Source organism: Sceloporus occidentalis, unplaced genomic scaffold (genome assembly GCF_023333645.1).
Source record: "Sceloporus occidentalis isolate IW3139 unplaced genomic scaffold, rSceOcc1.0.p SCAF_3, whole genome shotgun sequence".
Classification (NCBI taxonomy): Eukaryota; Metazoa; Chordata; class Lepidosauria; order Squamata; family Phrynosomatidae; genus Sceloporus; species Sceloporus occidentalis.
The window spans coordinates 138,234,532-138,262,375 of record NW_028316983.1 but is presented as its reverse complement, the minus strand read 5'-3'; the positions used below and the strand labels follow the sequence as shown (position 1 = coordinate 138,262,375).

At 39.6% G+C, this 27,844-nt stretch overlaps 1 protein-coding gene across 1 annotated transcript in view; it reads left to right on the top strand.

Moving 5' to 3' along the window:
• LOC149316874 (gamma-aminobutyric acid type B receptor subunit 2-like) overlaps window positions 1-27,844 on the top strand; it is a 360,242-nt gene that overhangs the window by 310,465 nt on the left and 21,933 nt on the right. Inside the window, exon 14 of the mRNA XM_089516428.1 lies at window positions 25,808-25,918. Coding sequence (XP_089372554.1) covers window positions 25,808-25,918 — 111 coding nt within the window. The remainder of the gene's footprint in view (window positions 1-25,807; window positions 25,919-27,844) is intronic.

Here is a 27,844-nt window from a genome sequence, read left to right as displayed (position 1 = left end):
CAAATTAAAGAAAATGAAGTGTGGATTAATATTGGATGCTGGATGGGATGCAACATGGCAGAATCCCTACCATGCAAGGACATGGGGATGAGAAATTAAAGAGTACCAAGTGGGCAGAGAGAAACCTTACATCCATCCAATTTTCTTATCTTCCAGGAGCTTGCTTCCGTTTTTAAACATAGCTAATGCAGTTACATCTTGATTACATCTTGATTCAAAGGATACAGGGGTTTGGGGTTAAGAGGACTGGCACAGAAGAAGTACTGTCTCCTCCTGCACTAAATTTCCCCTCTTTACCTCTCCATTTTGTAGGGAATTGCAGTGACACAGACACAGCAAAGAGGCTTGCAACAATTACATCCAGGTTAACCTTGAGAAATATTGTGATTCTATTTTCTATACATCTGGACTTCAGCTTCCCCATTCCATCCATCTTCTTCCTCCACTTTTTTATCATGCTATAATGGCTGTACTTTCGTATAAGATACAACTTTTGCATTGCAGGAGTATTTTGTTTTCTGTTGGCTCTATAAGAGAATTATGTACTCTTTTTAAATCATAAAAGGTCCTCGGGTTGAAGTTCCATTCTAGGCATTTAATCACTTTAAAAAAATAAAACTAATAGCATCTCTTAAGGAGATTACAGCACTTTGGAATGAAAAACAGGAAATAAGGCTCACAAAGTGAGTGCTGACTTGTATTTGGAATTTAGCCCTCCTGGACAAATTAACAAATCCATCACTCAAAAAATCTTAATAGAATAAACAAATTTTATGAGATATGGCATCCATTGACAACTCATGCTAATGAAACTGGTCAGACAATCAATCCTTCAAGAACTCACTCTAACCTATGTAAAAGCATACTGGAAACATTTCCTTTTTCCTAAGCTTCCAATCCAAGCTTTAAAAAATGCTCTTAGAGTAATTAACAGACTTAGAATGTATTTTTAAAGGTTATGTGTTCTTCTTGGTTTTGAATGTATATTTTATAATTAATTGTCAATCAACATATAGAATCTATACATGCATCCTTAAGGATCCCTGGTGGCACAAAAGAATAATAAAAAAATACAGTTGTTGGTTTTGAAAACTGACTTCATTGAAAAATTATGTTAATAAGTAAGTCACAAAAGATTAATTGCCTTTCTGTTCCCACTAGACTTTTACCTAATTGCCGGTGCATGTAGTCCACATTGTGCTTTATCTGGCATCTTTTCAAACCTAGATATAGTTAGTGTCTGTAGCTTTTTGTGTGACTAGGGCAGCGGTGCAAATCATGTGGGCTCCCAGGCATTGTTGGAATCCAAGTCCCAGCAGCCCTGGTCATAATATCCAGTGGTGAGGTATACTGGGAGTTGCTGTCCAGCAACATCTGAAGGCTGCATGATTCCCACTCCTGGTCTAAGCAATGTTACTGATTTTCTTGTTGTTGCTTAAACTTTACATTATGTCCTATAAATTAGTAGCTCCTTAGTTCACAAAATGAAATCAACAGAACGCCCCAATGGAAACTATTGCTTAAATTAACGGCAACATTAAGAATCTCAAAATAATACACCAAAGAGGTAAATTCAAGTGGCCAGGGCCCACCTAAAAGAAGAAGGAATTGCAAGCCCTCTGAAAACTCTTAAGTAAACATATCTGACAGAATGTCCTTTCCAGAAAGAGAATTATTTCTGGAATTCTGTAACATGGACCTTGCTTGGAAAAAGCCTTTTAGTCTTGAACTTCTGTGCCAGAGGTGGGGGGGGGGGGGTTGGGAGGGGGTCTAGATGTTTCAACTACATACATTCCCCCCGATTGTCCAAGCTGTCTAGGCTTAATGGAGTTGTGGTATAATAACATCTAGAAGACCAAAGCTTCCTTGCCCTTACCCCAAAATACTATAGTTCTTGATAATTCCTTCTTAAGATGTGGAACCCAAAACCAATTTAGCTCCTTCTAGGGTTTTGCCTGAAATGAAGAACAGAACAAGATGGTTGCTTCCCCCAGCCCTCAATTCTGTGTGCAGTAACTGACTGAACTGGCAGATGAATCTTACTTAAACACCGGTGATGGGAAGGCTAAGAGCCTTCTTCTTAAACTGAAAGCAACAGTCTATTGTAATGGGGCTTAGTATAGGCCAGAGATCAGAAATCTACCCTTTGCCATGACTTCTCTCTATTCTCCACCATCTGAGGCAGCTGTTTCACTCCACCTAATGGGTGGGCCAAATGGTGTGGTAGCATTACTCCTAATAGGTTAAGGTTCTGTTAATTCATGGTTGTACAACTTGCCAACCATCAAGCCAAACACAGTTTAGCCCATCAAGTATATATTATGCTACTCCGACACACACACACCATTGGGACTGTAAAAATAAGAGAGGGGATGTGAATCCACACTGTGGGCTGATGGGGCTGCATTTGTTTCAGTGAGCCAAAATTTGGTGTTTCAGCAAAAACTTGGTGTGGCAGTCGCTTTCACTCAAAACCAACATATTTCATTCATCATAAAACCCCAGCAGCTGAACAAAAGTAAAATATCTGTTTCTGTAAATAATGTATGCTGGAAAAGGAAAGCAAAACTGACAGATTGATGAGGTGAATTATCCTCTTTTAATTCTGACAGGTATTCCTGAAGGGGATTGAAAAGGAGCCAAGTCCTTCCATGACAGCCTGCTTACTGAGACTCCTATGTTTTTATATAAAGAAGTTCACAACTGTGACAGAAATACTACATTTTATTAATAAAAATAAAGCCTTTTGCATGCTTAATTGCCATAGCTTAAGGCTTCCTCCTTATCCTATGCGCAACAAGAGCAAATAGGGAATTTAATGCTCATTTTCTTTCAACTTCCCATACCGTTATTAATTCACAATTGTAGGTTTTGACTAGGACCACTTTACATTCTGGAGAGTGTTTAAAATATCTTTGTTATAAAAATAACATTAATGCAGTGTGGATTCAGTGAATGCATGTTATCACAAAGCTTTCTGGGTAGGATTTCATTACTCGTGTAAATTAGAGTTGTAAAAATCTGTTTGTGGCATATACTGGTGTAAATTCCTATTGCACTAGCCAATGTATTTAGTTACAAAGAAAGTATTCGGTAGCTTTTTATGTAGTGTACACCCCAACACACAGCCTCAGCTGATAGGAATGGAGCACACTTCCATGACTGGTGGGGATGGTGGGGGGATACCAACCATAATCCAGCTAGTTTTGCAATCAGGAAATAAGAAGAAACCTCACTCTTTTGAACCATCCCCACCAACTACTGACACCTTCCTAGATCACCAACAGCCACCACTGCAAGCTGGGAGGGTGACAGTTTTTCTTTTGTTGGGCTGCAAAACTATAACCCAGCTGTATCCGGATCCCATGTCTTCACTGGTTACTGACTAGCTATGTGGGGAGTGTACCCCAGTGCTGTTGGCTGACGTTGCCCATGAGGGTGGAAGGAGAAGCCTGGCAGATATTTGAATTACAGCTTCAGAAGGCTTCCAGGTAATAATTTGTTTTTGTTTGTTTGTTGCTAGGGAAAGGGCAGTCTGGGGAATTCATAGGGGATAAGGGATGCAAAATCATCCTTGAAGGGCTGCATACGCACCCTTTCCCATTCCTATTGCAGTGTCTTTTAGTCTGCCCCAAACCTATGCGTAATATAAATATGCAGCTCCTTCTTCACTCACCAGCCCAAGGGCTCCAATGAGCAATAATTCATTCCTCATGCTTTTACTGATACCAAGATGCAGTAATGAATCTGCTTAAATATTTTTTAAATGCCTTAATTCATGCACATCTATCTATCTGGAGTCTTTGACAAATGAAACAAAAAAAGTTAGTACTAAAACTACATAGTGATTCCCAAGATATTCTTCATTATCTCCTGAGGTAACATTTATTACATGGTTAACCATTCTTGGGCCCAGCGTTAACTCTGTGCTGTCTTGGAGCTGAGGGAGCTGTTTTTCATACAGAAAAATCAATATGGATTGCTTTGTTCTTCACTCCGTCTCCATATTGGGGGGGAAATGCAGGGCTTGTGAGATTTTTCCTTGTCTTCCAGCAATTGAAGATACATAAAGATTTCTGTGTTAAGTCTGTATCAGTAGAAAAAGAGAGGAGAGGAGGAAGGAGTCTAGTGGCATCTTTAAGAGATAATATCTGAAGGAGTGGGCTACGGCTTATGCTGAAATACAAGTATTTGTTTTGAAGGTGTCCTGTGGCTCCTTTTTCCTTCCCTTTTTTATGCCCAAAGGAATAGGAAGTGTTTGACTGCAAGGAATCAAATGCTGTCACGTTTGTAACATTCTGTGCTTTGTGGATGAATATTTCAGCTCAGAAGTGAATTCAAAACAAGTCTCAAAGTGCTAGGAAATGACAGGTTGCAGTCTTTAGCAGAGTTGTTGTTGTTGTTAGGTGCCCTTGAGTCGACTCTGAGTCATGGCGACCTTGGGGGTGAGACATCTCAAAGAATCGCTATTTTCTCATTATGTGGCCAAAGTAGAGCAGATCTGGGCTCTGCAACAGTATGGAAATCAACTTGAGGCTCTTACCTGTCCTGTGACCATCCTATATTCATTCAGCAGCCTCAGGGGGGTGCAGATATTTCTGGACTATGAAGAGGATTGGGTGGCATTTTTTGATGCTGATACATCAGCTTTGATCTACATTTTCTCACCAGCTGCTTTTTGTCAAGAGAGACTCTTCCCTTGGCTCTGGGTTTGGCCAGGGACCGAGTTAAGACTTTACCAGTGAAAATGTATCTTTAATATATTGTGTATATTAGTCTCAATCTTAGCTTCCAAAGAGAGCTTTGGTCTGATCTGTTCAAGGCCCTATTTGTTTTGTCTTCTTGGCTGTCCACAGTATCCTAAGTACTTTTCTCTAGCACCACATTTCCAATGAGTTGATTTTCTTTCTGTCTGCCTCCTTCACTGTCCAGCTCTCACATTCATACGTGCTAATTGGGAATACAATGACCTGGAAGATTCTGAATTTAGTGCTCAGTTGTATATCTTAAGGATGTGATGGCTTAGTGGTTAAGATTGAAAGCTTGGCAGTTCGAGGCCCAAGTGCTGTATGATGTGGTTAACTCCTGTCACTAGTGCCAGCTTCTTCCAACCTAGCAGTTTGAAAGCATGCAAATGCAAGTAGATAAATAGGCACCAGTTTGGTGGGAAGGTAACAGCATTCAGTGCAATCATGCTGGCCACATGACCACCAGAGCAGTCCATGGACAACATTAGCTCTTCAGTTTAGTAACAGAGATGAACACTGCCCTCTACAGTCAGTTACAAGTAGACATTCATGTCAAGGGATTACCTTTACCTATTACCTTTACCTGTATGTCTTTGCTCTTCAGTATCTTCTCCAGTTCTTTCATAGCTGCCCTTCCCATTTCTAGTCTTCTTATTTCTTGATGACAGTCTCTATTCTGGTAATTGTTTGATCCTGGATATGGGAATTCTTTAACTATATCAGTTTCCTCATTGTCGAGCAGATTTAGCAATATGAATATGGTGGGACTTCTTTTGCTGTGATTAGTGCCACATTTGCCACTCCCTTGGAGCTGGATAGTTGCCACTGACAGAATGATGGACCAAAGTCCCAGTTTCAACTCTTCACAGGAATACAATACTGGAAGCACATACGATTATTTCACAGGACAAGTGCACAGCTGGCAACCAGTACCAACCCAATTCTAGACTGGTAGTGTTGGAAGAGTCCCCCCCCCCTTTAAAACACTTTTAAAGCATCTTTAATTTTAGCCAGTAAAGTGAACAGGCTGGAATTTCTTAAAAAAGGAGTCACTGGAACACCTTTGTGGAGTAGATTTTCAGATCAGAGAGTCTGCATACCTTCCTTTGCTTCTGAGCCCCAAATCTCAAAGGGTGTTTTGTTTTGTTTTGTTTGATGAGCAGCCAAGACATTTAAGAATAGAAAACCAATTCTGGTGTGCTGCCTTTTCTCATTCCTTATCATGGAATTCCTCTCCAGGCTCTTACAGCTTCAATTTTATTTTTCTCTGTCCACTGAATGTCTATCTAATCCAGCGTTTTCTCTTGGCAGCAGTGTTCCAGGATCTCTGGCAGAGCAAAGCCTTTCTCTTTGCCTGCCAACTGATCCTTTTCAACTGAAGATGCTACGAGTTCACCCTGGGACCTATATCACACATGGAGATCTGTCTGTTTGCTTTCACAGGTGAACTAGGCCCTTGCAGTTCTAAATTTTGTATTGCTAAAACTATTCTTTTTCCCCTCACTTTATCCCCAACTAAACCTGTGTGGGATTGTTGAATAGGAAAAAAACCTGAGTCACAAAATGTACTCTTCTGTACTTACACACACACACGTGTGTGTGTGCGCGCGTGCGCCTTGAAGATGCCTGTTGACTTATGGTATCCGTATGAATTTCATAGGGTTTTCTTAGCCAAGGAATACTCAGGGGTGGTTTTGCTTACTCTGCTTACTCCCTACTCTGTAATATACCCTAAAGCATGTCTGTCTGTTTGGGTGTATGTACCTTCAAATAAATGTACCTAAATCTTGCCCTCTTGTGGTCAAAAAAGAAGAAAGATTCTAAGTCTTTCTGATGGAACATAACTGTTGCATACATACCTGGTTTTGTCTCTTTAGCATAAGCCTCATTAGTTTAAAATTTCTCCCAAAGAAAGTCAGTTCAATTTATCCCTTTTGAGCTTTTGACAGATGGCCAAGACTATGTTGTTCTGTATAGCTTTGGTCTTTAAAACTAGCACTAGGGTTAGCATCTGGGGTTGTTTTAACAGTGTGGCTTATTTAAATTAGTTTTTAAAATTGCTTCAATGAGTTTTAAAAGAATGTTTTTATCTACTGTGCAATGTTTTGGGAGCCATGAAAGAATGAGAGGTAATAAACAATTTAGTAAATGAATTTACTAAATAAATAAATTAGTAAATAAACCATTTTAGTAAATAAAAAGTTTTAAAGTGTGACATACTTGGACAAGTACATAAATGAGAGATTATTGCACAGAGGTGTCTGTGAAAATGTCCTGTTATGTTCTTGACACAGAGACTAACTGGAACAACCTCTTCAACCTCTATAAGACCATGTTTCTGCTGTACATGTACAGGAATATAGGGGGCATTATGGAACATCCTTCAAGCTCCTGGCAGAAACATAAGGAACCAGAGTTCTCTTAAGAGACCCTGCTTTGAAGAGGTGTCCTTTCTTCATTTTCTCAATGCTGCACCAGAAATGCAAATCAGGAAAATGGGTGTTGATCAAAGAAGAAAATAAAAAGGGATGCACCAACTGAAAACAATACAGTATATATAACACATTATTTTGTACATATTATTCTATAACTATCATGTAAACCTCAAAGTCTGTCCAGTTGCTCAGGTTAGTATGCCATAATGACTGGCTTGATTTCTCCCAAAATCAATGCAGGGTCTCCATTTAGGCTTGGAAAATGTCCAGTTTTATTGCAGCTCCCTTCAAATTAGCTAAGGACATAACATTTCCATTACAGCTGCTTCCCATAATCAAGAAAACAAACACTTCACCTTGGGAGCATGGGTATCTTTCACCATGACCTTATTATACATATTGTTTTTGCCCCCAAAGATGTCAAATTATATCATGAACCTTCCTTGTTAATTACTCCTTGCACCTGAACGTTTGAGAATTCTCTGTCAAAATATGTCCAATCATCATGTTTCTCAATCTTAAAAACGGTTTTGAAAGTGGCATTTCAGTTTCAGTGCATTGTTTGATCTGCTGTGAACAGGGGGAGACTGAAGGAATGAGGAAAAAAGAAAAAACTGATTTGGAATGAATGAAAATCTTTGTATTATGTACAATTACCAACACAGCAAGGATGGCTAAGGATTTATTTATTTTATTTACATTATTTTATTTTAGTTATACCCCACTTTTCTCCTAGTATGGGACCGAAAGGTAACAGAGCCTCTTTTTTTTTTAAATAGGTGGTTTGACTTAGACCAAGCTAATGAACCTGTCGCTGATCATGCATTTTCTGAATCCAGAATTTTTATCAAATATAGCTACCTGCAAGGGTTTTAAAATAGACTGAAAGGGAGCATATTTTGGAGCTTGCACTAGAATTTGCTAAAGCAAATAAAATAGATGGTTGGATTCAATTGCTTATGGGCTCAAAACAGGGTCATGGCGTCTTAGGGTGGCCATAAGTCAGGAACAACTTGAAGGCACACAACAACAAACTCTAATTGACTAGCAGGTGGATTTAGGCCAAGAGTGGAACTGTTGTTGAATGGCTACTCCCGTCATTCTTCACTATTGGCCATTTTGGCTAGATCTGCCGGGATTTGCTATCTGAGTAGGGCCTTTGGCCAGGATCCATTTTGCCAAAGATGAGTACAAAAAGAGGAGCTTTTTTCTACATGCGCATAAACACGTGCATACACACAGCTCCAGGTCACAGTTTTAAGTAGCATGGATTGCTAGAAAGAATACCCTTTGTGGAGGTGGGAGGGCAATCATGAGGAGGGAAGTGATCCCCTCTTTCTAAATCTGACGAACCGGAGCTTTTTCTGCCAGCCTTACTTCCCAAATGGGATCCTGGCTTTAATCTTTAAGGTAAGTGTTATTAAACTGAAACAGTTTTAAAATATTTCAGTTAAAATAGAATAAGGAAGAAAGAGGAGATCAGATTCTCCCAGGCAGGATCCACAGTGGCCTCCCTCTGCAGCAGTTCTGCCCAGATGCTGACTGTCAATTCTATGGGAGTTGTTTGCATGCAAGTAAGGTAGGAAAATTATCTAGATGCCACAACTCTGAGGCGAAAGAGCAAATGGCAGATGCAGACCTCAAATGCATGGGAGACAAGCCCCACAGGTAATTGGAGTGCAAATGGATCATGCAGCACCTTTGAGACTAACTGAAAGAAGTTGGAAGCACAAGCTTTCATAGACCTGAGCCTATTTCCTCAGATGCATTTAGTTATTAATGGCATTGGTAGGAAGGGCTTTACACTTCAGAGGAAAATAAAGTGGTGCTTTTTTCATCCTGAGTCAAGCTGAGGCATGCTGAAAAAGTAGGGTTAGGAAAACCCTACTAAAGTGTTTTCTTCCCACACCCACCCTCCCACCAGATATCGGGCCAGTCTCCAGATGCCTCCTTGTGAAGCTTCTTTTGTTTTGACTGTCCAAGAGAGAAGACTGAAATGTTACGGTGAACATTACTATAGCGATATTGACTTATATATTATCACATCTTTTTTCTTCTGTTTTCTATTAAGTCAACACAGTAACAACACTTGAGGCAGAACAGCCTGTGCAGACATTTTTACCCTAAGTGCTCTTTTTCAGTTAGAAATAATGGATTCTTAACTACCTTTTTTTTACTGTTATTCGTGCAGAGTATCAGAAAAGGGTTAGTGACTGACAGTGGCCTGTCGTATATAAACACTATATTTTCAAACTCTTAGCCTGTCCATATTTTATATTTTACTTCTATCCTTAAATTTAGCCTTGTCGTCCTCAAGTAGTCATTGTAAGGCAGTCCAAAAGGGGAGGCACACAAAATGTGCATTGATGTCTCTTACCATATGGGAATTGCATTCATAACACTGAAGATATTCCAATGAATAACACACACACACACACAAGTTGCCATGATCCCTGTGTCTTTAATAGTTAACAAATACTGGGAAAGGAAGACCTAATATTCTGCCAGGAGGAACAATGTAACACATCCTCCCTCACCTCCTAACACACATTTCAAGCTGATGCATTTACTGGCCAGTGGAAAGCGGAGGTTCAGCAGAGAAGCATCCAGTTATGTCCCTATAACTATTTAAATGATCAAATCTGTCTATATGAACATGCCAGAGTCTTAAGCTCTGCAAGGCAGAGCTGTCTCTCAGTCTTGACACCGTCACAGACTCATTTGATAAGGAGACAGAAGAGAGGTTTCTCAATGACTGCGCTTACCATGCCAAATTTGCTGCCCCTTCCCTGCTTTTCTTCTGCCAGTAGGCAAAGATCTTTTTGTTCAAGTGAGCTTTTAATGGGTAATTGCTTTGTGGGGAGGAGTGCTTTTTTAAAAAAGAAAAAATTTGTATACTTTCAAATGATTTTATACTTTTTATACTTTTTATAGGATGGGTATTTAAAATTATGTTTAAAATGTTATTGTCAGATTTTCAGCTGATTCTGTTTGTCTTGGGTACCAGTCTGAGAGGAAAGCAGCATAAAAATGAAATGACCAGGCTTCTATTGGGGACTTAGAATTGGGTAGTTCTTTAATATCCTCATCCACTCATAGGGGAGCCATCAAAATGACCAATGTGCATTGGTAGCATTGTGCATCGGGACACCAACAAGACTGATGGACATCAGGACAGCCTTTCTGCTCTTTCTCATCTTTGCAATTCACCAAGGTTTCTAAGCACATCTCTTAGCTTGCTAGGTATACACAAAGCTACGTAATATAGGCTGTGTTAGAAGATTCCACCCTACAAATATAACTAGATGCACACCACTGTAGGATTACATCAATTTGGCAATCCTAACACACAAACACAACAGATAAATCCACATCACCACCCCACTTTGTCTGTCTATCCATCCATCCATCCCTTGCTTTATTCTAAAGCAGAGTGGTGCAATCTGAGGTCCACATGCAGTCCCCTTAAATGTTAAGTGAGGGAAAACAAACAAGCTAGGAGAGGTTAAAGCTGTTTGGTTTGCCTGAGCCTAGTGGGAAGAGCAATGTCTCTTCACCACTCCTCCCTGCTTTTGCACTTTGAACTCAGTTTGCAGCAATGGAAAAAAGTTGAGGAGAAAAATGGGAGGAGAAAAAAACCTAGGATATTCTAAGAAGAGCTGGAAAAGTGAAATGATGAGGATTATTTGAGTTGGTCACCAAATCAGGACCATTGGAAGGTATGCTATATATCACTTTGTTATATATAATCAGAAACAGTACATTTCTGCATACCAGTTGCTAGGGAACCTGAGCAGAGGAGTGATACTCTGCTGATGTCTTGCTTCTGGGCTTATAGTGGTTACTGTGTTACCAGTCAGCTGGACTACATGGGGTTTTGGACTGATCCAGTATGGCTCTTCTTAAGGTAGGCCTGTATTGGTCCTATTCCATGGGTGCAGGGCAATGGAGGGTGTGTGGCTTGCCTAAGCCTACTTAATGACTTCATGGTTGAGGTGAAATTTGAACTAAGAATTTCCAAGTACATTCATCCCTCCATATTTGCAGATTTGATATTTGCGGATTTCATTATTCACAGATTTGATTAATATGTTCTCCCTAGGAATCTTTAGGTCCTCCAGTGCAACTCTGTGGTCAACTTTAACTAAATGTTGCACTGAAAGAGCTAGAGATTCCTAGAGAGAATACTCTACTAGGCATTTGTAGCTCCTCCAGTGCAGTTCTATGGTCAGAGTTGCACTGGAGGACCTAGAGATTCCTAGAGAGGTGTCATCTCAGGTGAAAACATGGTGGTTTTGTTATTTGTGGTTTTTCCATATTCACGAGGGTCTTGTGCCCCTAACCCTAACGAACATAGAGAGACAAGTGTAGTTCTTTCTTTATCGTACCATTTCTTGAGCAATACTGAAGGCCATTTTATTGTTGGAACCATCAGTACTAAGAATGTGGAAGATATGCACAGCATTAGAAAGATGTGCCAGAGATATATATTAATACAGGCAAAAGTGCTGTGTATGCTCCTTCATTCTCAAGTTATAAACTAGTCCAGGGTTTCAAAAAAACCTGAATCTTATCAGAATACACTGCTCAATAGTCACTCACCTGGTTTCTTGCAGTAAATAAGAATCATTACAAGCAGTCAGAAAGATGAAGTAAACATTTGTAAGTCACAACAACTGTTATAGTGGTAGTGGTTGTTTACTCTCTTGTTTCAGGTGAATAGTCTGTCAGAAATAACAAGCACACACATAGGTGGATGGATAGAATATTAATTTTTGTTGTGAACACTGCTAGAGCACACATCTTGGTCATTACCACCCCAAGGGCCCCAAAACAAAGACTCATACACTTAGGGTATCTACGTCTTGGGAGAGTCTTGTTTGGGTTTGGGGCAGCAATGCGAATTGATTACTGAAATCCAACTTCTCCATAATTGGGGATGAGCTGGGAGGAGAAAGGTTACATGGATTTTCAGGGTGTCATTTTCAAACCCAGAAGCAGGGGTCTAGCTAAAGATAGATTTTGTTCCCTCCTCCCCTTCCCCTACCCCCCAGCAAAGCAGTGGGGATGTCTGTGACTGTGTATTGGGCTGCCTGGTGCATGACATCTCCCATGTGCCACTGTGGTAATGCATAAACTTAATCAGAGCAATGCTTCTTCTCAGCCATTCCTTAACAAATGGAGCATAGTCAGATCCTTTCTTACAACAATTTGTCACTGGAGCCATGGAGAAACCCCATGGCTTGCAAACGTTCATTTTATGCTTGCCCCCCAAGTTAACAGTTTTCATTTATTTTTACTGTTCATTATTGCCAGTTTCAGATATATCTTTCTGTTTTTCCTTTCTTTCTTTTTTTTAAAGGCATGGGGAATCTGATAATAGCTTTGGTATATTCTCTTTTATGTGACAGCTATGAGTAGTCAGTCAGTGTGAAAATATGTCCGGTAGAATTTTGCTAAATGAAATCTGGTGTGACATCTGCTGTGGAAAAAAACCTAAATTATTTAAGGAAAATGTTGCATAGAGGATTCACTGATCTCAAAAGAACACCAGAGGCTAGACTACCTATTATATAGTGCAATCCTAGGCATGTCTCCTAAAAAGTACCTAGGTAAGAAGGTATAGGATTTTAGCTTTGTTCCATTTCTAAGATATTTCTGAACTATTTCACACTGAAGATGTGCTAGAAAGGTTGCACTGGAAGGAATGAATATAAATTTAAAGCAGTGGTAAACTCAGTTTTGCAAAGGTTGTTTTTTCTTTATGCCAGTTATTAAAATCTTGTTACAAACCAAAAAAATAATACTGTAATATGCAGTTTAAAAGGATAAAAGTGCTTAAAAACAGTACAGTTAAAATAGTACAACATCCCCAGCCCCTGAATAAAAATGTATTAGCCAGCCAACAGAAGGGCAACAAGGAAGGGACCATTCTGCCTTCCCTGGGAAAGGGTTTTTAGCCTTTAGGGGCAGCCACTGAGAAGGCTCCCTTATATGTCTCCACCAACTGTGCTTGCAATGGTGGTGGGAATGAGAACAGTGTTCTTCAGATGATCTCAGAGCTCTGGCAGAATCAAATAGGAACATACGGTCTGCCAGATAGCCTGAACCTGACCCATATAGGGCTTTGAATTGTACCCAGAAACAAATTGGCAGCCAGTGGAGCATAGTAATGTTTATATATAACAATTATATAAATACTATCCTTGGCTATGATGTTCAAGTCACTTACGTCTGCACGGTTGTATTGAAATCTTTGAAAATGAGATTTGGGGTTGTTTGTTTAAGCTTCCAGTACCAGATTACTGGCTCTGGCCAAGGTGGTCATGTAGCATGATTTGCATGCTGATCCAGGCTTTTCGGGATTTATAATTATCTATAGGTTACAGAAGGATTCCACTTTAGGTGTATAAAGATACAGAAGAAGAGGCAGAGAGCAGTCTGCCAGATAACCCCACAAATCAGGAGTGGGCTGGAGAGCTGTCTGATAGAAATGTGCATCCTGGAAACTGCAACATTCTCCACTGCAAAGCTGAAGTATCACAAGGATTCATTAAAATCAGCTGGACAGAAGCTTCTCCAAACAAAAATGTGCAATATTATTAAAAGACCTTGGATAGCCCATGCTAAACAGGGATGGAGAACACCTCCTCTGCTCAGTTGGTGATTTGTTATGCTTGAGTTGAGTACAAAGAATTTGCATTGTAAATATTCTAAGTGTAGTCTCCATTGAGAAAGAATTTGAAAGTGAAACCAAGTGAAATTAAGACCTGTAAGAGACTGATAGGATAGCTCTACAAAAATGGAAGATCGAACTAAGTCGCAATTTGGATTGGAAATAAGAAACAGAATTGGTGTCTGCAACATTTAAACACTTAAAGGTCTATATGGAAGCCATATTTTAGAAAAGTGGAAATAAAGATTGCCTCTGATGCCAGAATTTAATCAGAGCGTAATTTATGTGATATCATAAACACATCTACCAAAAAATGTCCAGAGCTGGGCTAGATGAAACCTACCCTGTTAAAATTAAAATTCAAGCCTTAATATCCAAGATGTCTAACCAGATTTTAATTTGAAATAAATGAGTAGCAGAAAGTAATGAGAATTTAAAGAAGAAACTGGACTTGTTAAGATTACAGATTACAGGTAAATCATTTTAAAGAACTTGCTGAAAAACAATTCAAAGAGAGCTCAGAATATCACAGTGATTACACACAAACATGAACAGGAGATCTGTGATAATTTCGAGAGGACAAGGCAGATGTACAATTGTGGAAATTATCTAGAATGGCAAGATAATGCTTTTAATGGCCATTTATGGCCCTAATCATGAGAAGTCAAAATTATGTGAAAATTTGTTAAGAAAGGCATCTGAACTAGACCTGAAAAAATCTGATTTGTTTGGGAATTTGGAATGGGGTTGTTGAACCTAACATTCATACCGTATATACTTGACTATAAGTCGACTTCATTTATAAGTTCAGGGCAGGTTTTGGGGCTAAAATTATGGATTTAGATATGACTCGTGAATAAGACGAGAGTAAAACTTAGGTACTGAAGGATGCAAAGGATGAAGCAAAGGAAAACAGTGCCAGAAAACTTACAAAATTCCAGCAGGCATAACAGTTTTACTAAAGGCTTCATGGGTGTGATAATATAAATGGGGTGTGAGTGCTTCCAGAACAGATGCCACTTTTGCCTTTCATCAGGGGATGGCTCCTTTTTTCATATAAGAATTAAAGTAAAGTACAGTACTTACATTGACCCGTGGATAAGTCAACTCAGGTTTTTGGAGTCATTTTTTGACTAACATTTCTAGACATATACATGAGTATATATAGTAAATGTTCCAGTAAAGGAATTAAGGAACATCAAGGTATGTGAAGTTGAAGGCTTTCATGGCCGGCATCCATATTTTTTTGTGGGTTTTTCAGGCTATGTAGCCATGTTCTAGCAGAGTTTCTTCCTGACATTTCGCCAGCATCTGTGGCTGGCATCTTCAGAGAATGCTTTGCCAGCGAAACGTCAGGAAGAAACTCTGCTAGAACATGGCCATAGCCCGAAAAACCCACAAAAAACATCAAGGTAGCTAGAGTCTTTTTTAAACAGACAGAGTACTTTGGATTAATAGACAGTTGGAGATATTTACAACCAAACTCTACAGTCAATATTTTTTTTCCAGAGCATCATGAACCATTTTCTAGAATAGATATGTTCTGGATTTCTAAGAATATGGCCAACTTAGTAAAGAGTATGAACATTCTACCAATTTTATTTCAGATCACCATCTCACCAAGATGTGCCTGAAGACACAGCAAATGCAGTTTATATGGAGACTTCATGCATACAGAAATATTACCGTATAAACAAGAATTTAGGGGGGATTATCTGTATCTATATAAGGATACAGAACCCACAATAGTTTGGGATGCAAGCAAAGCTTATATGAAATAGCAATAAAATGTGTCTCTAAACTGAAAAAGAAGCTAAAAAGGGGGAGTTCATGGAGGAAATACAGAATTTGGAAGTAAAACAAAAGAATTTTTTTTATAAAGAGACTAAAAAAACACGTTATTCTAAAATATTTTCATTGTTTACAGTTCAAGAAATGAATGCCGAATTATTATATCTTAAGCAAAAGTACTTGGAATTCACAAACGAACTTGAGAAGTGGTTTTCCTATAAGTAGAGACAGGAAAGGATAAATGAAAATGTCATAAAGGTCATGAAGGGAGAGCAGCTGGTAATGGATAATTTGAAAATATTAAAAGCCTTTGAGGAATATTACAGAGACTTACATGCAAGGGGCAATGATAATATTTTTAATATGGAAAACCATTTGAATAAACTCCAATTGGATAAATTATGCTTGGAACGAAAGCAAGCCCTAAATGGGTCTGTGACAACTATAAAACTTATTGACGTGATTAAAAGAATTAAATCTGGAAAAGCACCAGGAATACCTACAGCATATTAGAAGAAGTTTAAAGATGAGGTATTTCATTCATTATAAATGTTAGTGATGAGTTATTAGATACCAGACTCTTGGAGAAATTGCTATATTACAGTGATTCATAATGAAAATACACATGAGACATTAACAAAAGAAAGATATTTACTACCCTCTTGGTGAACAGATTGAGAAAACAGCTTTCTCATAATATCCACAAGGAGTAGGGGTCAAAACAGACAATTGAGGAATAATGTAAGGCTTGTTCTTAATATTACTGAATCTTTGGATCATCATAATGACAAACAGGCTGTGTTGTTTTCTAGATTCTGAGAAAGTGTTGGATAATATTTCTTGGAACTGTTTATTTCAAGTATTAGAGATAATTAATTTTGGTGAAAATATTCTTCGGGTAGGCTTGCCATATGTGCTGGGAAACTGGGACAATCACAAATTGAAGAGTCTAAAAAATGTCCCGGCTAGTTGGGCATGTTTGAAGCCACAAATCCCAGATTCCTGCTTTGTTCCAGGCTGCATTTTGTCAAAGACTGTAGAGATGACAGAGATCACATGGAAGACATTCATAAGAGTTTATCACATTACTTACCTCCCGCTCTGCTCCCGTTGCCCCAGCGTCATCAATCTGTGACGGGAGCCTCCTGGTGGGATCACGGATGGTGCTATTAAAGGGGAACGCTTCCGTTTTCGTCATGGAAGCGTTCTCGGAATTGTTTTTAAAAGTTGGATTGCTAATGGTAGGTTTTTTAAATTATTATTTAAATTATTATTACAGTGATGTTTGGGAGAACAGAGCTCTAGTGTTTATCAGTTTTATGCCTTTTTCTTTTTCTTTACTGCTCTTTTCCTTCTATCCTTTTCTTTATCTTTGATTGTATATTGTTTGTGCTAAAATTAATAAGAATTAATTTTTAAAAACGCACCCAGTATAAGATTACTGAGCCAATGTGCTGAAGCGGTTGAGTGTTGGACTATGACTCTGGGAGACCAGGGTTCAAATCCCCACTCAGCCATGGAAGGCTACTGGATGACCTTGAGTAAGTCAGACTCTCTGAGTTTCAGAGGAAAACAATGACTCCTAATAAATCCTATGAAGAAAATGCTAAGATAAGGTTGCTATAAGTCCAAATCAATCTGAAGACACATAACAACAATAAATGAGTTCATAGCAGTTTTATCCATAGCAGTTTTATCCAGTTTTATAGATTATTATTAATGGATCAAAAGGGAGAGCCTTTCTTTCTAGTTCCTTGTCTTTTGTTGATCAGCATGCAAAAAGCATGAGCAGTTATACTTTGATCTTTAGAAAATAGGATAAGGACAGGCAATGGGATGGTAGTTTATCTATGCATTTCCCAAAAAGAAGGCATGGATTACCAAAATAGAGGACAAAACAAGAAAACAGCTTCCATTAAGTTTACATGTGCTAATCTATATGCAGAGATGAATATCTGGAAACAAGCAGTAGAATTTAAAGAGACCCCCCCCCCCCACAGTGGGAAAGATTGCTCTGCTGCCCAAATGAAAACTGTTGTTATGCAATGTCAAGCCCCTGTTGTGATGTGGTTTTAGAGTGTATCTTTAAACCAGACATTGGCTGGACAGCCCCACAGAGGACTGTCCCATAAAGTAAGACACATGACCATCCTTATGAGCTATAACACTGCATGAATGTCAAGCAATCTGGGGCATGTTTGGTGTGAATATTGCAAGGTCATTGGAAATAAGGGTGATCCAGCTGTGCTCTTTGCATTAGGTTTGAACTTTAAAGTGCTTAGAGAAGGCACTTACTTTACCTTACTTAGAAGACACCAAGGTACCCTCAAAAAAACCAGAAGATAGTCATTAAATCAGTTTTTTTCTGCAGTATAGGCAGGTACTTGGAACTTCCTAGGCATTGCATGGCAATGAGTACACTAGTGGTCTGTGGCAGAACATTCTAAGGACCACCCCAAAGAATTCCTTAGGAGTCATGACATTTAAAGTGGTATAAATCTGATATAAGTGTTTAGCGCAGATAGATTTACAGGTAAGGACAAATTTGAGAACAACGGGTTGCCACAATCACAGTTTTATGAAAAGAGTGGGTTGCACAACAAAAACCCTATGTGAAAGCATCCATTATCTCTAAGCTTTCAGAGGCCTGAAGCAGACAGGCCAAATAAAGCACCTTCCAGCCGCGTTGAGCCATTCAAATGATGGCCCTGAAGCGGCCAGAAGACGCTCTGGGACTGGTTAACGCAGCCTGAAATCAGCCCGAAAAGGAGTGGCAAAAATTCGCTCCTGCCAGTGACCCATTTGTGACTGTGGCAGCGGCCTACTTCAGGACTGTGGCATCCAGTCGCTACAATACCAGAGCAATCATGACTGGAGCAGTCAGATATCACTCCATTTGGCCTGTCTGCTTCACCCCAGAGAGTATAAAAGAAGGCAGAAGCACATTTGCTGGCCTCAGTTTCCTGTTGGAAGAGCAGGATAAAAACAGTAAATAGAGTTTCCCGGTGAATAACTAGGTGTGGTTTGTTTTTTGTTTTTTAATTTAACTCTTATCCATAGCTACAGATTCTATAGGTTAAACATCTATAGGAGAATCATTTTCTCTGTAGTGTAGGTAACCCAATATAGTAAGCAACCCAAAGTCAAATAGCCCTTGCAAAATAAGTAAGCAATAGTACTCTCTGTCTGCTTTCCTCCATCCTTTTAGTAGGATCTGAGATGGCAAATTGGGGCTTGGTGGTAAATGTATTTAATATTAATGAGAGTCAAAGAAGAGTTGGCCATCAGAGCGGGAATGGAGGAGGCCAAAAGAAATATCTTAATTGTTTTTATATTAGAAAGGACCAAGCAAATTAAATTTAGATATTAAAGAAATAATCTTCCCTTCACATTCATGGAAGAACAGACATAGCTCTAGAGGACTGCAGAAGGGCAAACAGAATTATACTTTTGAGTGTGAATAAGGTAATCCCAGAGTGCTAAAGACATGGGAGCAATCTGACAGCACCCTTCAAGTGGTGAGAACAGGTCATAAATCAATTTGTGAAATCTAGAGAGAAGCACAGCCATTCCTTAATAACATTTCTGATCTAGTAGGCTTGGAGATAAAGTCAATGTAATCTATCTTGATTTTAGTAAGACATTTGACAGAATGCCACATACTATGCCAGCCTCCCCCAACCTGGTACTTTCCCATTGTTTTGAGCTACAACTCACACTTTTCCTGACCATTGGCCATGCTGGCTGTGTCTCGTGGATTGCAAAACATCTGGGTTGCGAGGGTTGCCCAAATTGTTGAAAAGCCATCTCCAGTTTATTACTCACAAATTATCCATTGTCAAATTGTCAGCAGAATATGTATTATGCCAAAGCTGTTTTTAACCAATGATTTGGGTGAAGAAATATATTCACAAATTTACAGGTAACTAAAGCTGGCAAAAGCAGGCTTACTGCTGAACATAAAGAAAACAAAAATCTTGACTACAGAAGATATCGTAATTTCAACCTAGACAATGAGGAAATAGAAATAGTAAAAGAGTTCCTGTACCCTGGATCAAACATTGATCAGAATAGGGACTGCAGTCAAGAAATCAGAAGAAGACTAAGAATGGGTAGGGAAGCTATGAAAGAACGAGAAAAACTCCTAAAGAGCAAAGACATACAACTGAGCATGAAAGTCAGAATAGTACAAGCAATTGTGTTCCCCATTGCCATGTATGAATGTGAGAACTGGACAATTAAGAAAATGGACAAATAAATAAATTTTGGAGATGTGGTGCTGGAGAAGAGTGCTGAAAATCCCATGGACAGCCTAAAAGACAAACAAATGGGTCATAGAACAGTTTAGGTGAGAGCTCACTGGAAGTTAAGATGATTAAGCTGAGACTGTCATACTTTGGCCAAATCATGAGAAGATACGGCTCATTAGAAAAGTCCATATGCTAGGAAAAGTGGAAGGAAAATAAAAGAGAGGAAGATGCCATGCTAGGTGGATAGACTCCATCAGGGAAGCCATGAGCATGAATCTGCAAGAACTGGGGACAGCAGTGAAGGGCAAAGCGTATTGGAGATTGCCTCAAGGGAAGTTAACAAAAAACTGGTTTATTGGAGTATACCTTCCAACATTTCACAGAAGAAAACTAGGATGCATATGACCAAGCAGCATCAGATTATGGTCAAGTTGGCAAAAGTTATTAACAAGGAAGGAAAAATAAGCTGGGAGAGACTGCAATGGTTTGGATTTACCTGAGTCTACAGCAGGGGTAGGCAACCTGCGGCCCGCGGGCCGGATGCGGCCCGGCAAGGCCTTGGGACCGGCCCCAGCCCGGTCCTGCCGCCGATTGCCGCCGGGGCCTTTGGGGGGCAATTGTCTATAGAAGCCTCAGAAACATGCATTTATATTAACATTTTTTTAAAATCAGCAAATTTTTTCGCTTGTCCTCCATTTTTTTTTTAAAAGTGTCTTCCATTTGAAAATTTTGTCCTACATTTGTCCTGGTTTATTTATATATTTAATTTTTTTTAAATTATTTAATTATTTATGTTTTGGCTTCGGCCCCCCAGTTGTCTGAGGGACAGCAACCCGGCCCCCGGCTCAAAAAGGTTGCCTACCCCTGGTCTACAGGAAAGAGCAAGATTCTGTCCTCTCCTCTCCTATTCCCCCCCCCCCCCAAGTTAGTTGAGTGCAGTCTGCTTTTGAACCTTGTACCCAGTTTGTGGCAATAAGTGGAAAAGAGGAGGAAGAGAAAAAAACATGAGACTTTCTAAAGACAGCTGAAAAAGTGGAATGACAAAATATTAACTGGGATGTTTCCTGCCAAATCAAGACAGCTGGTTATCAGATCCCAGGGCCTGGCCCAGACTCTCCAGTTTTCATAGGTCATTTCCATGCGCATAGGTACAAATTTTCCCATTTTGGTTGGCTCCAGGTAAGAGTGCTATGTGCAGATCTCCAGCTCATCTAGTAGAGCAGCTGCTTGCAACAATTTATAAGGATAAATTTATTTGTTTCTACAACTTGCAAAGTCTCTCCAGAAGTCAATGCAAAATATATGCTTAGTTATCTTCCCTCCTAGTCCTTGTGACATCAGGGCTCACCTTTTGCTCTTATCTGTATCCACCTTGTGGCTAGAAGTAGACTACATTAAATGTTCTTTACCCTGTCTTCCTAATGAGCAGGAAAAACTCCATCATTTCCTTTGATCTGGGAATAGCCTCTTTAGCTAGGATTTCTTTCCAAACATGAAAATATCCCCCGCTGTGAATGACAAGCTGTGAGCAACAGTAGTTGCTGCTAAATGCATAACGTTTAATAACATCACCATGAGCTATCCCTCAGGTTTTGGCACAGAAACCTCAGGGCCTGGACGGATCCTGAATTGGCAACCCTAGCTGGAGGGTATGCTGTAAACTTGGTTTATTTTTACCTTTCCTCCAGGTGTTCAAGGCATCTTACTGACTTTTTCAGCACCTGCCCCAGAGGTCAGGGTTATGAAGCCCTCTAATACTTCCACACCATGGTTCAGTGCCTTCTATTTAATGCTCTTTCTTTCTTACTGTATGTTAGGATATTTGGCTGGCCAGATTAACCAGAGACTTTTCACAAAAGAAAGACAGGTTGCTTACCTGTAATGGGTATTGTTTGAGTGGTCCTCTGTGTAATCATGCAGTCAGTGTCATTTGTAAATTTGGAGAGGGAGTTTGGGGAAGATAGCCTCAGTGGGGGTCCTTTCTTGAGCAGGCCTATCTCCTTACCACAATAAGCAGTGCTTCATTGCTTGGCCTCTTCTGCTGGACTCAAGCTGAAGGAGACTGCAAGTCAAATAGAAGGTGCAGCTTCTCCTTGATTGTTTCCATGCTTGGAGAAGGCACTGACTACCAAACAATGACAAAGAGAAAAAGCAGTGGGGGACACTAGGAGTTAGGATCTCTTACTGGAATGTAGACCTCAGCAAGTACCAGGGATGCCACTCGTGCCACCAACCTTGTATACAACCTGCTTTCTTCCCTTTGCTGAAAGTTCCTTAGACAAGAAGATGTTCTATAACAAAGAAAAGGATACCCCAGAGAGCCAGCATGGCATAGTAGTTTGAGTGCTGGACTACAACTCTGAAGACCAGGATTCAATTCCCAACTCAGCCATCAAACCCTTTGGGTGATCTTCGGCATGTTACACTCTCAGCCTCGGGAAGGCAATGGCAAACCCCATCTGAACAAATCTTACCAAAAAAACTCCATGATAGGCTCAGCTTAAGCCATAAGCCAAAAATGACATGAAGGAACACAACAACAATGGCATGCCCTCCCCCTCCCCCCCATGCTCAAAGAGGCTTTGCCATCTGAGGGGAGGGGCAGGAGTGCCAGTAGAAATTAACATTAACCAGGTAAGCACCTTGAATTTTTATTTTTAAAAAACCTGTTGAAACGCCTGAATATTTATCCATTGCCCATTCTAGAATGATATGACAGTAAAATAGTAGGAATAATGGGTAACTATGGATGTTTTGCTGGCCACACTTAAAAAGGCCAGTGTCCGACATCCATTGCTTGATCATTCAGTGGAAGGGCCTCCTAAATGAAAAAGTAAGAGTAACTATGGGCCCTTTCCCAAACGCAGTCATGCCACTATTTCCACTTTAGCTGCCATGGTTCCATTTTGTGGAATTCTGGGAGTTGCAGTTTATTTATAAATCTCAGCCATAGAATTCTAGAGCCTCACCAAACTATAAATTCCAAGATTCCACAGGATGGAGCCATGGCATTTAATGTGGAATGATCGTGCTCTAATTGTGTAGCATAAAAGGGCCCCAGGTCTCTCTGGCTGAAGGTGGTCTATGGATATGTCTATAGAGACCTTTCTTAAACATGCAAATGGTTAGGATGCCCATATCAGGAACTGCTTGATATTTATGGAGAGAGATGCTATTTTTATTTTTCCATAGAACTGCTTCCATTTAAGGACTGGCTTTGGGGAAACAGTTGAGGGTGAGCCCCAAACCTGTTTCTTGCCGCATGTTGAACTTGGGGTGTCAGGGAGGGAGGTTTCAAGTCTGCAACATGAGTATCCCAACACTGAGCATTTAGGATTAAGATCCTAATCTTACTCTTTCCTGTACATACTTTTCTCCAATCCTAAACAGCTACCCAGGTAGTAAGCCCCATTTATCTCAGTGAGACTCACCACTGGGTCAGATGTGCAATTGCAGTGTCACTCTGTTTAAAGAGAATAGCACAGTTCCATGTCCAAAGCCATTTCTATTGAAGAACAGCTATCCTGAGCCCCAATCAGCTAGGATCAAAACCTTCCTCACGATAGCAGTTAACTGGTACTAAGTAACAGTATAACATTTAAAGAGTTCTGGGGAAAGTAGGCCAACCACTTTCATTGCTATAAAACATAATAAATCAAATGGAGAGAAAAATCCCTCTCAATTTCCTAACATTTCCTAATTAAAGCAAAACTCTGTGGTTAAATTGGGAAGGTGTAAAGGCAGCAAAGAATGAAACAATCGCTTATCTCCGGATACATCAGGCTTATAAAACCAGTCTTTTAAACAAAAGCCCACATGAAAGAAAATGATAAATTATGGATATATTATGTTAAGAACTTTTATTGGTTCGTGGTGACTGTGGGGAAATTGTGCATCCACAAGAGAGGACTCTATAAATAGCTTTAACAGTATTGTCTCATCTCCAAATCTCAGTAAACTACAGCCAAGAATGCTTCCTCTTGTGAAGTTGTTTGACTACAGATACAACTGGAAAGAGCTGTAAGCCTGTTTTATAGATTAAATAATGCATGGGGAATGGAGACGGCTGAGGTGAACTGGTTAGTTGAGAACTTTCTCGGTTTTAGAAACACGTTCTTCAAGAGTTGTAGGTGTTGTATTTATTTTTTAAAAGAAAAATCTGAGTTTTGCAGCAACCTTGAATTATGTGAAATATCTAAGCCAAGGAAGCTGAAATGTTTGAGATCTTTGCTTTAAAAATACATAGTTGCAGCATTTTCTAGTTGTATGTTTTCAAATGTCCAGTTGAAGAAGATGCCATCGAGCTGATAGGCAGATGAGACTTTGGTCTAAAAATGCAGTTTTGTTCTTTTCATCAGATATAATTGCAAGTGAATCTCAGGTAACTGAATATTACACGATGGGATCTCAACTGAGTGTGGATGAACAGTAGTGGCTAAAAATATTTCTTAGCAGTGAGGATTTGAATGTTCTGAGCAAAGTGGATTTCCTTTGGGGAACTGACAACTGAAAGGTATTTAATGTTTTAAAGCTCTGCTGGAGCAGGACAAATCTGAAAACCCAAAGCTCATGTTTTGGCAGTTTAGACTGGCTCAAAGCAGAAAGCAGCATCTTCCAGGGAGAATAAACAACAGAGGGATTCGGTGGTGCTATCCAGTGATCTAACTTTCAAAAAGCACTCCTCCTTTGTGTTTGCAAGTTCACAACATGGATAAATCTTTCTAACTTTTAATTCCTCTGCAGCAATGAGAGATCTTACTGTTGTTACTGTATCTCCTTCTCAGTTTCATCAGAGCCGTTATTTACATACCCTTTGCTCTTTCATACTCTCCAACATTTCAGAGGTGGGGATGCATGTGGCCAAACAACATCAGAATATAGTCAAAACAGCCAAAGTTATCAGTGATGAAGAAAGGCAAGCTAGATGAGGCTGAAGCAGTTTGCTTTTGCCTGCATCTGCTGAGAAGGGCAAGGCTCTGCCTCTTCCTCTCTTCTCCCCTCTGCTGAGTTAACTGAGTGCACACTACTTTTACACTTGGAACTCAGTTTGCAATTGAAGTAAACCCAGGATGAAGAGAAAAAGTAGGAAAAGGAGAGCAAAACTAGGCCATTTTCAAAGTACTGTAGTTGAAAAGTGGCATGAAAGAGGATTAATGGGGACTGTCCTTCTCAAACGAGGATAGTTGGAGGGTATGCTGTTTTGCTGTGAATCCTCAGGTCAGCCTCTCACTTTCCATTTCAAACCTGCCTCTCTCAACTGTATTAAGACGATAACAATATAGGCCAAATGTACAGAATTATTTGAAAATGTATAGAAAATAAAAATGATTTAATGCAGTATTATTAGTTCATGGAGATCAATTTGAAAAGTTGGGCTACGCTGGGGCAGGCCTCCATTTAGGAAGACTAAGGTGACTGCTTCAGTTAGTAGATAGAGGGTAGCTGGCAGAGATGATTAAAATATTGAAAGCTGGGTTTATGTGTGCCATGGGACTTGCTCTACCCCTTCTAAACTAAGCCTGCTGCCCTTGGTAGATGCTGATTTCTTAATGGTGATGAACTAAATGTTCAAGTGTTTGCCTAGTTCATTTCTATTTAAGGAACAAGGTGCCATCTTGTCCTTTGCCTCAGGCAGCAAAATGACTTGGGCTAGAACTTTTGCAGAGCATCATGTGCATTTTTAAATAACTCTGACTGATGAAACTTAGAGGTGTATCTTTTTGCTTTATACTTTATCTGGGCAGTGAATCGTGGACCCAGACCCTGCTTCCTGTTCTTTTGCATTTCTTACTGTGATTTTTTAGTAGCCACCAGCCTGACCACACTATTTCTAATTCATATGCATAGAAACAGAGAAACATATGTCAAATATAGTCCTTCCTTTTCTTCTTTTCTGCCCACTTGCAGCCTGACCCTGCAGGCCGAGATATTTCTATTCTTCCCATTTTGGAGCACTGTGAAAACTCCCATATGACCATTTGGCTTGGCATTGTTTATGCCTACAAAGGCCTACTCATGGTAAGTAATGGTAAGTGTAGCTCAGAGTCAGTGTGGTGTAATGATGAGAGTGTTGGGCTAGGATTAGGAAGAGCTGGGCTCAAATCCCCACTCAGCCTAAACTCCCACTCAGGCATGAACCTCATAGATCTCTTTGTGTTAGTTGCTGTCTCTAACAGAATTGTTAGAATAAAATTAGGATGGATGAGGCAGAACCATGTACAGAACTTTCCCCAGTAATTGGCAAACAGGATGGCTGTCCCTTTAAAAATGAATACTAACAATATACCATCTGCTAAATGCCTTTGGCCAGCTGTCCAGTTATTGCATCTAAAATGGCCTGTAGGGTGGTCTGGGCAAACATATGCTGTACTGAATCTAGCTAGTGTAAAAAGACACCACTTGATAAATATCTCAAATAAAGCTAACCTAACAGAGCTAGCCCAATATATTTTAAATACTTTAAAAATTATTTTATAAATGAGGCCTCCTGCCTGAGCTACTATAGAAAACAAGTTTCACTCCCTTGATTATCTCCCTATTCCCTTTTTCCTCCACAAGTCACAGCTGACAAGTTACAGCAGAGGTGGACAGCCCACCAACCGGTTTTCTCCAGAGCTTGGAAAAGTCACCTTTTAGGGCCCAAACTCTCTGAACTTCCCATGCCACAGGGCTAGTGCCTATACAGGCAAAGAAATTCTGGGAGCTGTAGTCCAAACAAGCATCTTTTTTCAAGCTTTGGGATACTGTTTCCATACTGATACAGATACTGATGTAACTGCCCCATGCTTACACCCTAAAAGTATCTTTTATAGACCTCAGAAAAATACTACCTCCCGATCAGGAGTCTACCTCAGGTTGTCAATGAGATTTTATATTGTATTAACTGTTTTTAGATAGCATATGGTTTATATTGTGATTTTAAATAATTGTTATTAGAATTATTGTTGATTGCATAATTTGACTGTAATCCCGCTTCAATCCGTCGGGAGAGGAGGGACAATATAAATAAAAATTATTGTTATTATTATTATTATTATTATTATTATTATTATTATTACCATCTACAGCTACACACACACACACCAACTGAGATCCAGCATCATCAGACTTAACCACATGATCAAAGCTCTGCTGCCATAACTACATTTAACAGTGCCCCCTCCCTGCGAAACAACTAGCCTTTCAGCCAAGCAGCACTCCAACCAAAGAGTTTCCAAGGTGCTGCAGAGTGGGGCACTGGGAAATGATGTCTGCAGCACTCAACCAGTCATGGCTGACATCAAGAGAAGCAGCTGAGACCCTGAAAGCTCTCTCCAACTGCCTGTTCACAATATGGCCTGCAACTGAGAGAGTGCTGAAGATGTCATTCCCCAGAGCCCCAATCTGCTACACTTTGGAAACCTTTCAGAAGGGGGTGCTGCCTGGCTGAAAAGGTAGAGGTTTTCTTCCTGAGGGGTGGCGGCATTGTCAGATGTAGCTATGACCACAGAGCTCTGTCATTGTAGTTATGTCTGATCATGCAGGATTATTATTATTATTATTATTATTATTATTACAGGATTATTATTATTATTAAGCTTTATTTATATAGCACTGTAAATTTCCACAGCGCTGTACATACAATCAATTAAAATAGATACAATAAACCGGCCTATAGTGTACATTCTAGAAAAAAATTAAATGTAATACATATTAGTACATGTTAACATTCAATAAAATAAGGCAGACAACAAATTAAAATAATAAGGATCTCAGCTGGTGTGTGTGTGTGTGTACTTGCTGTGTACTATTTTGGAAGTTGTAGATATTATTAGGAACAGGCTAGAAAGGTAGGGTTTGAAGATTATATTTGGTTGTTAACTGCAAACAAGAATCCCAAAAGTTACAAGGTCATACATCTAGCTAATGATCTCATATCTATAAAACAGGAGGCTAGCCATTCTT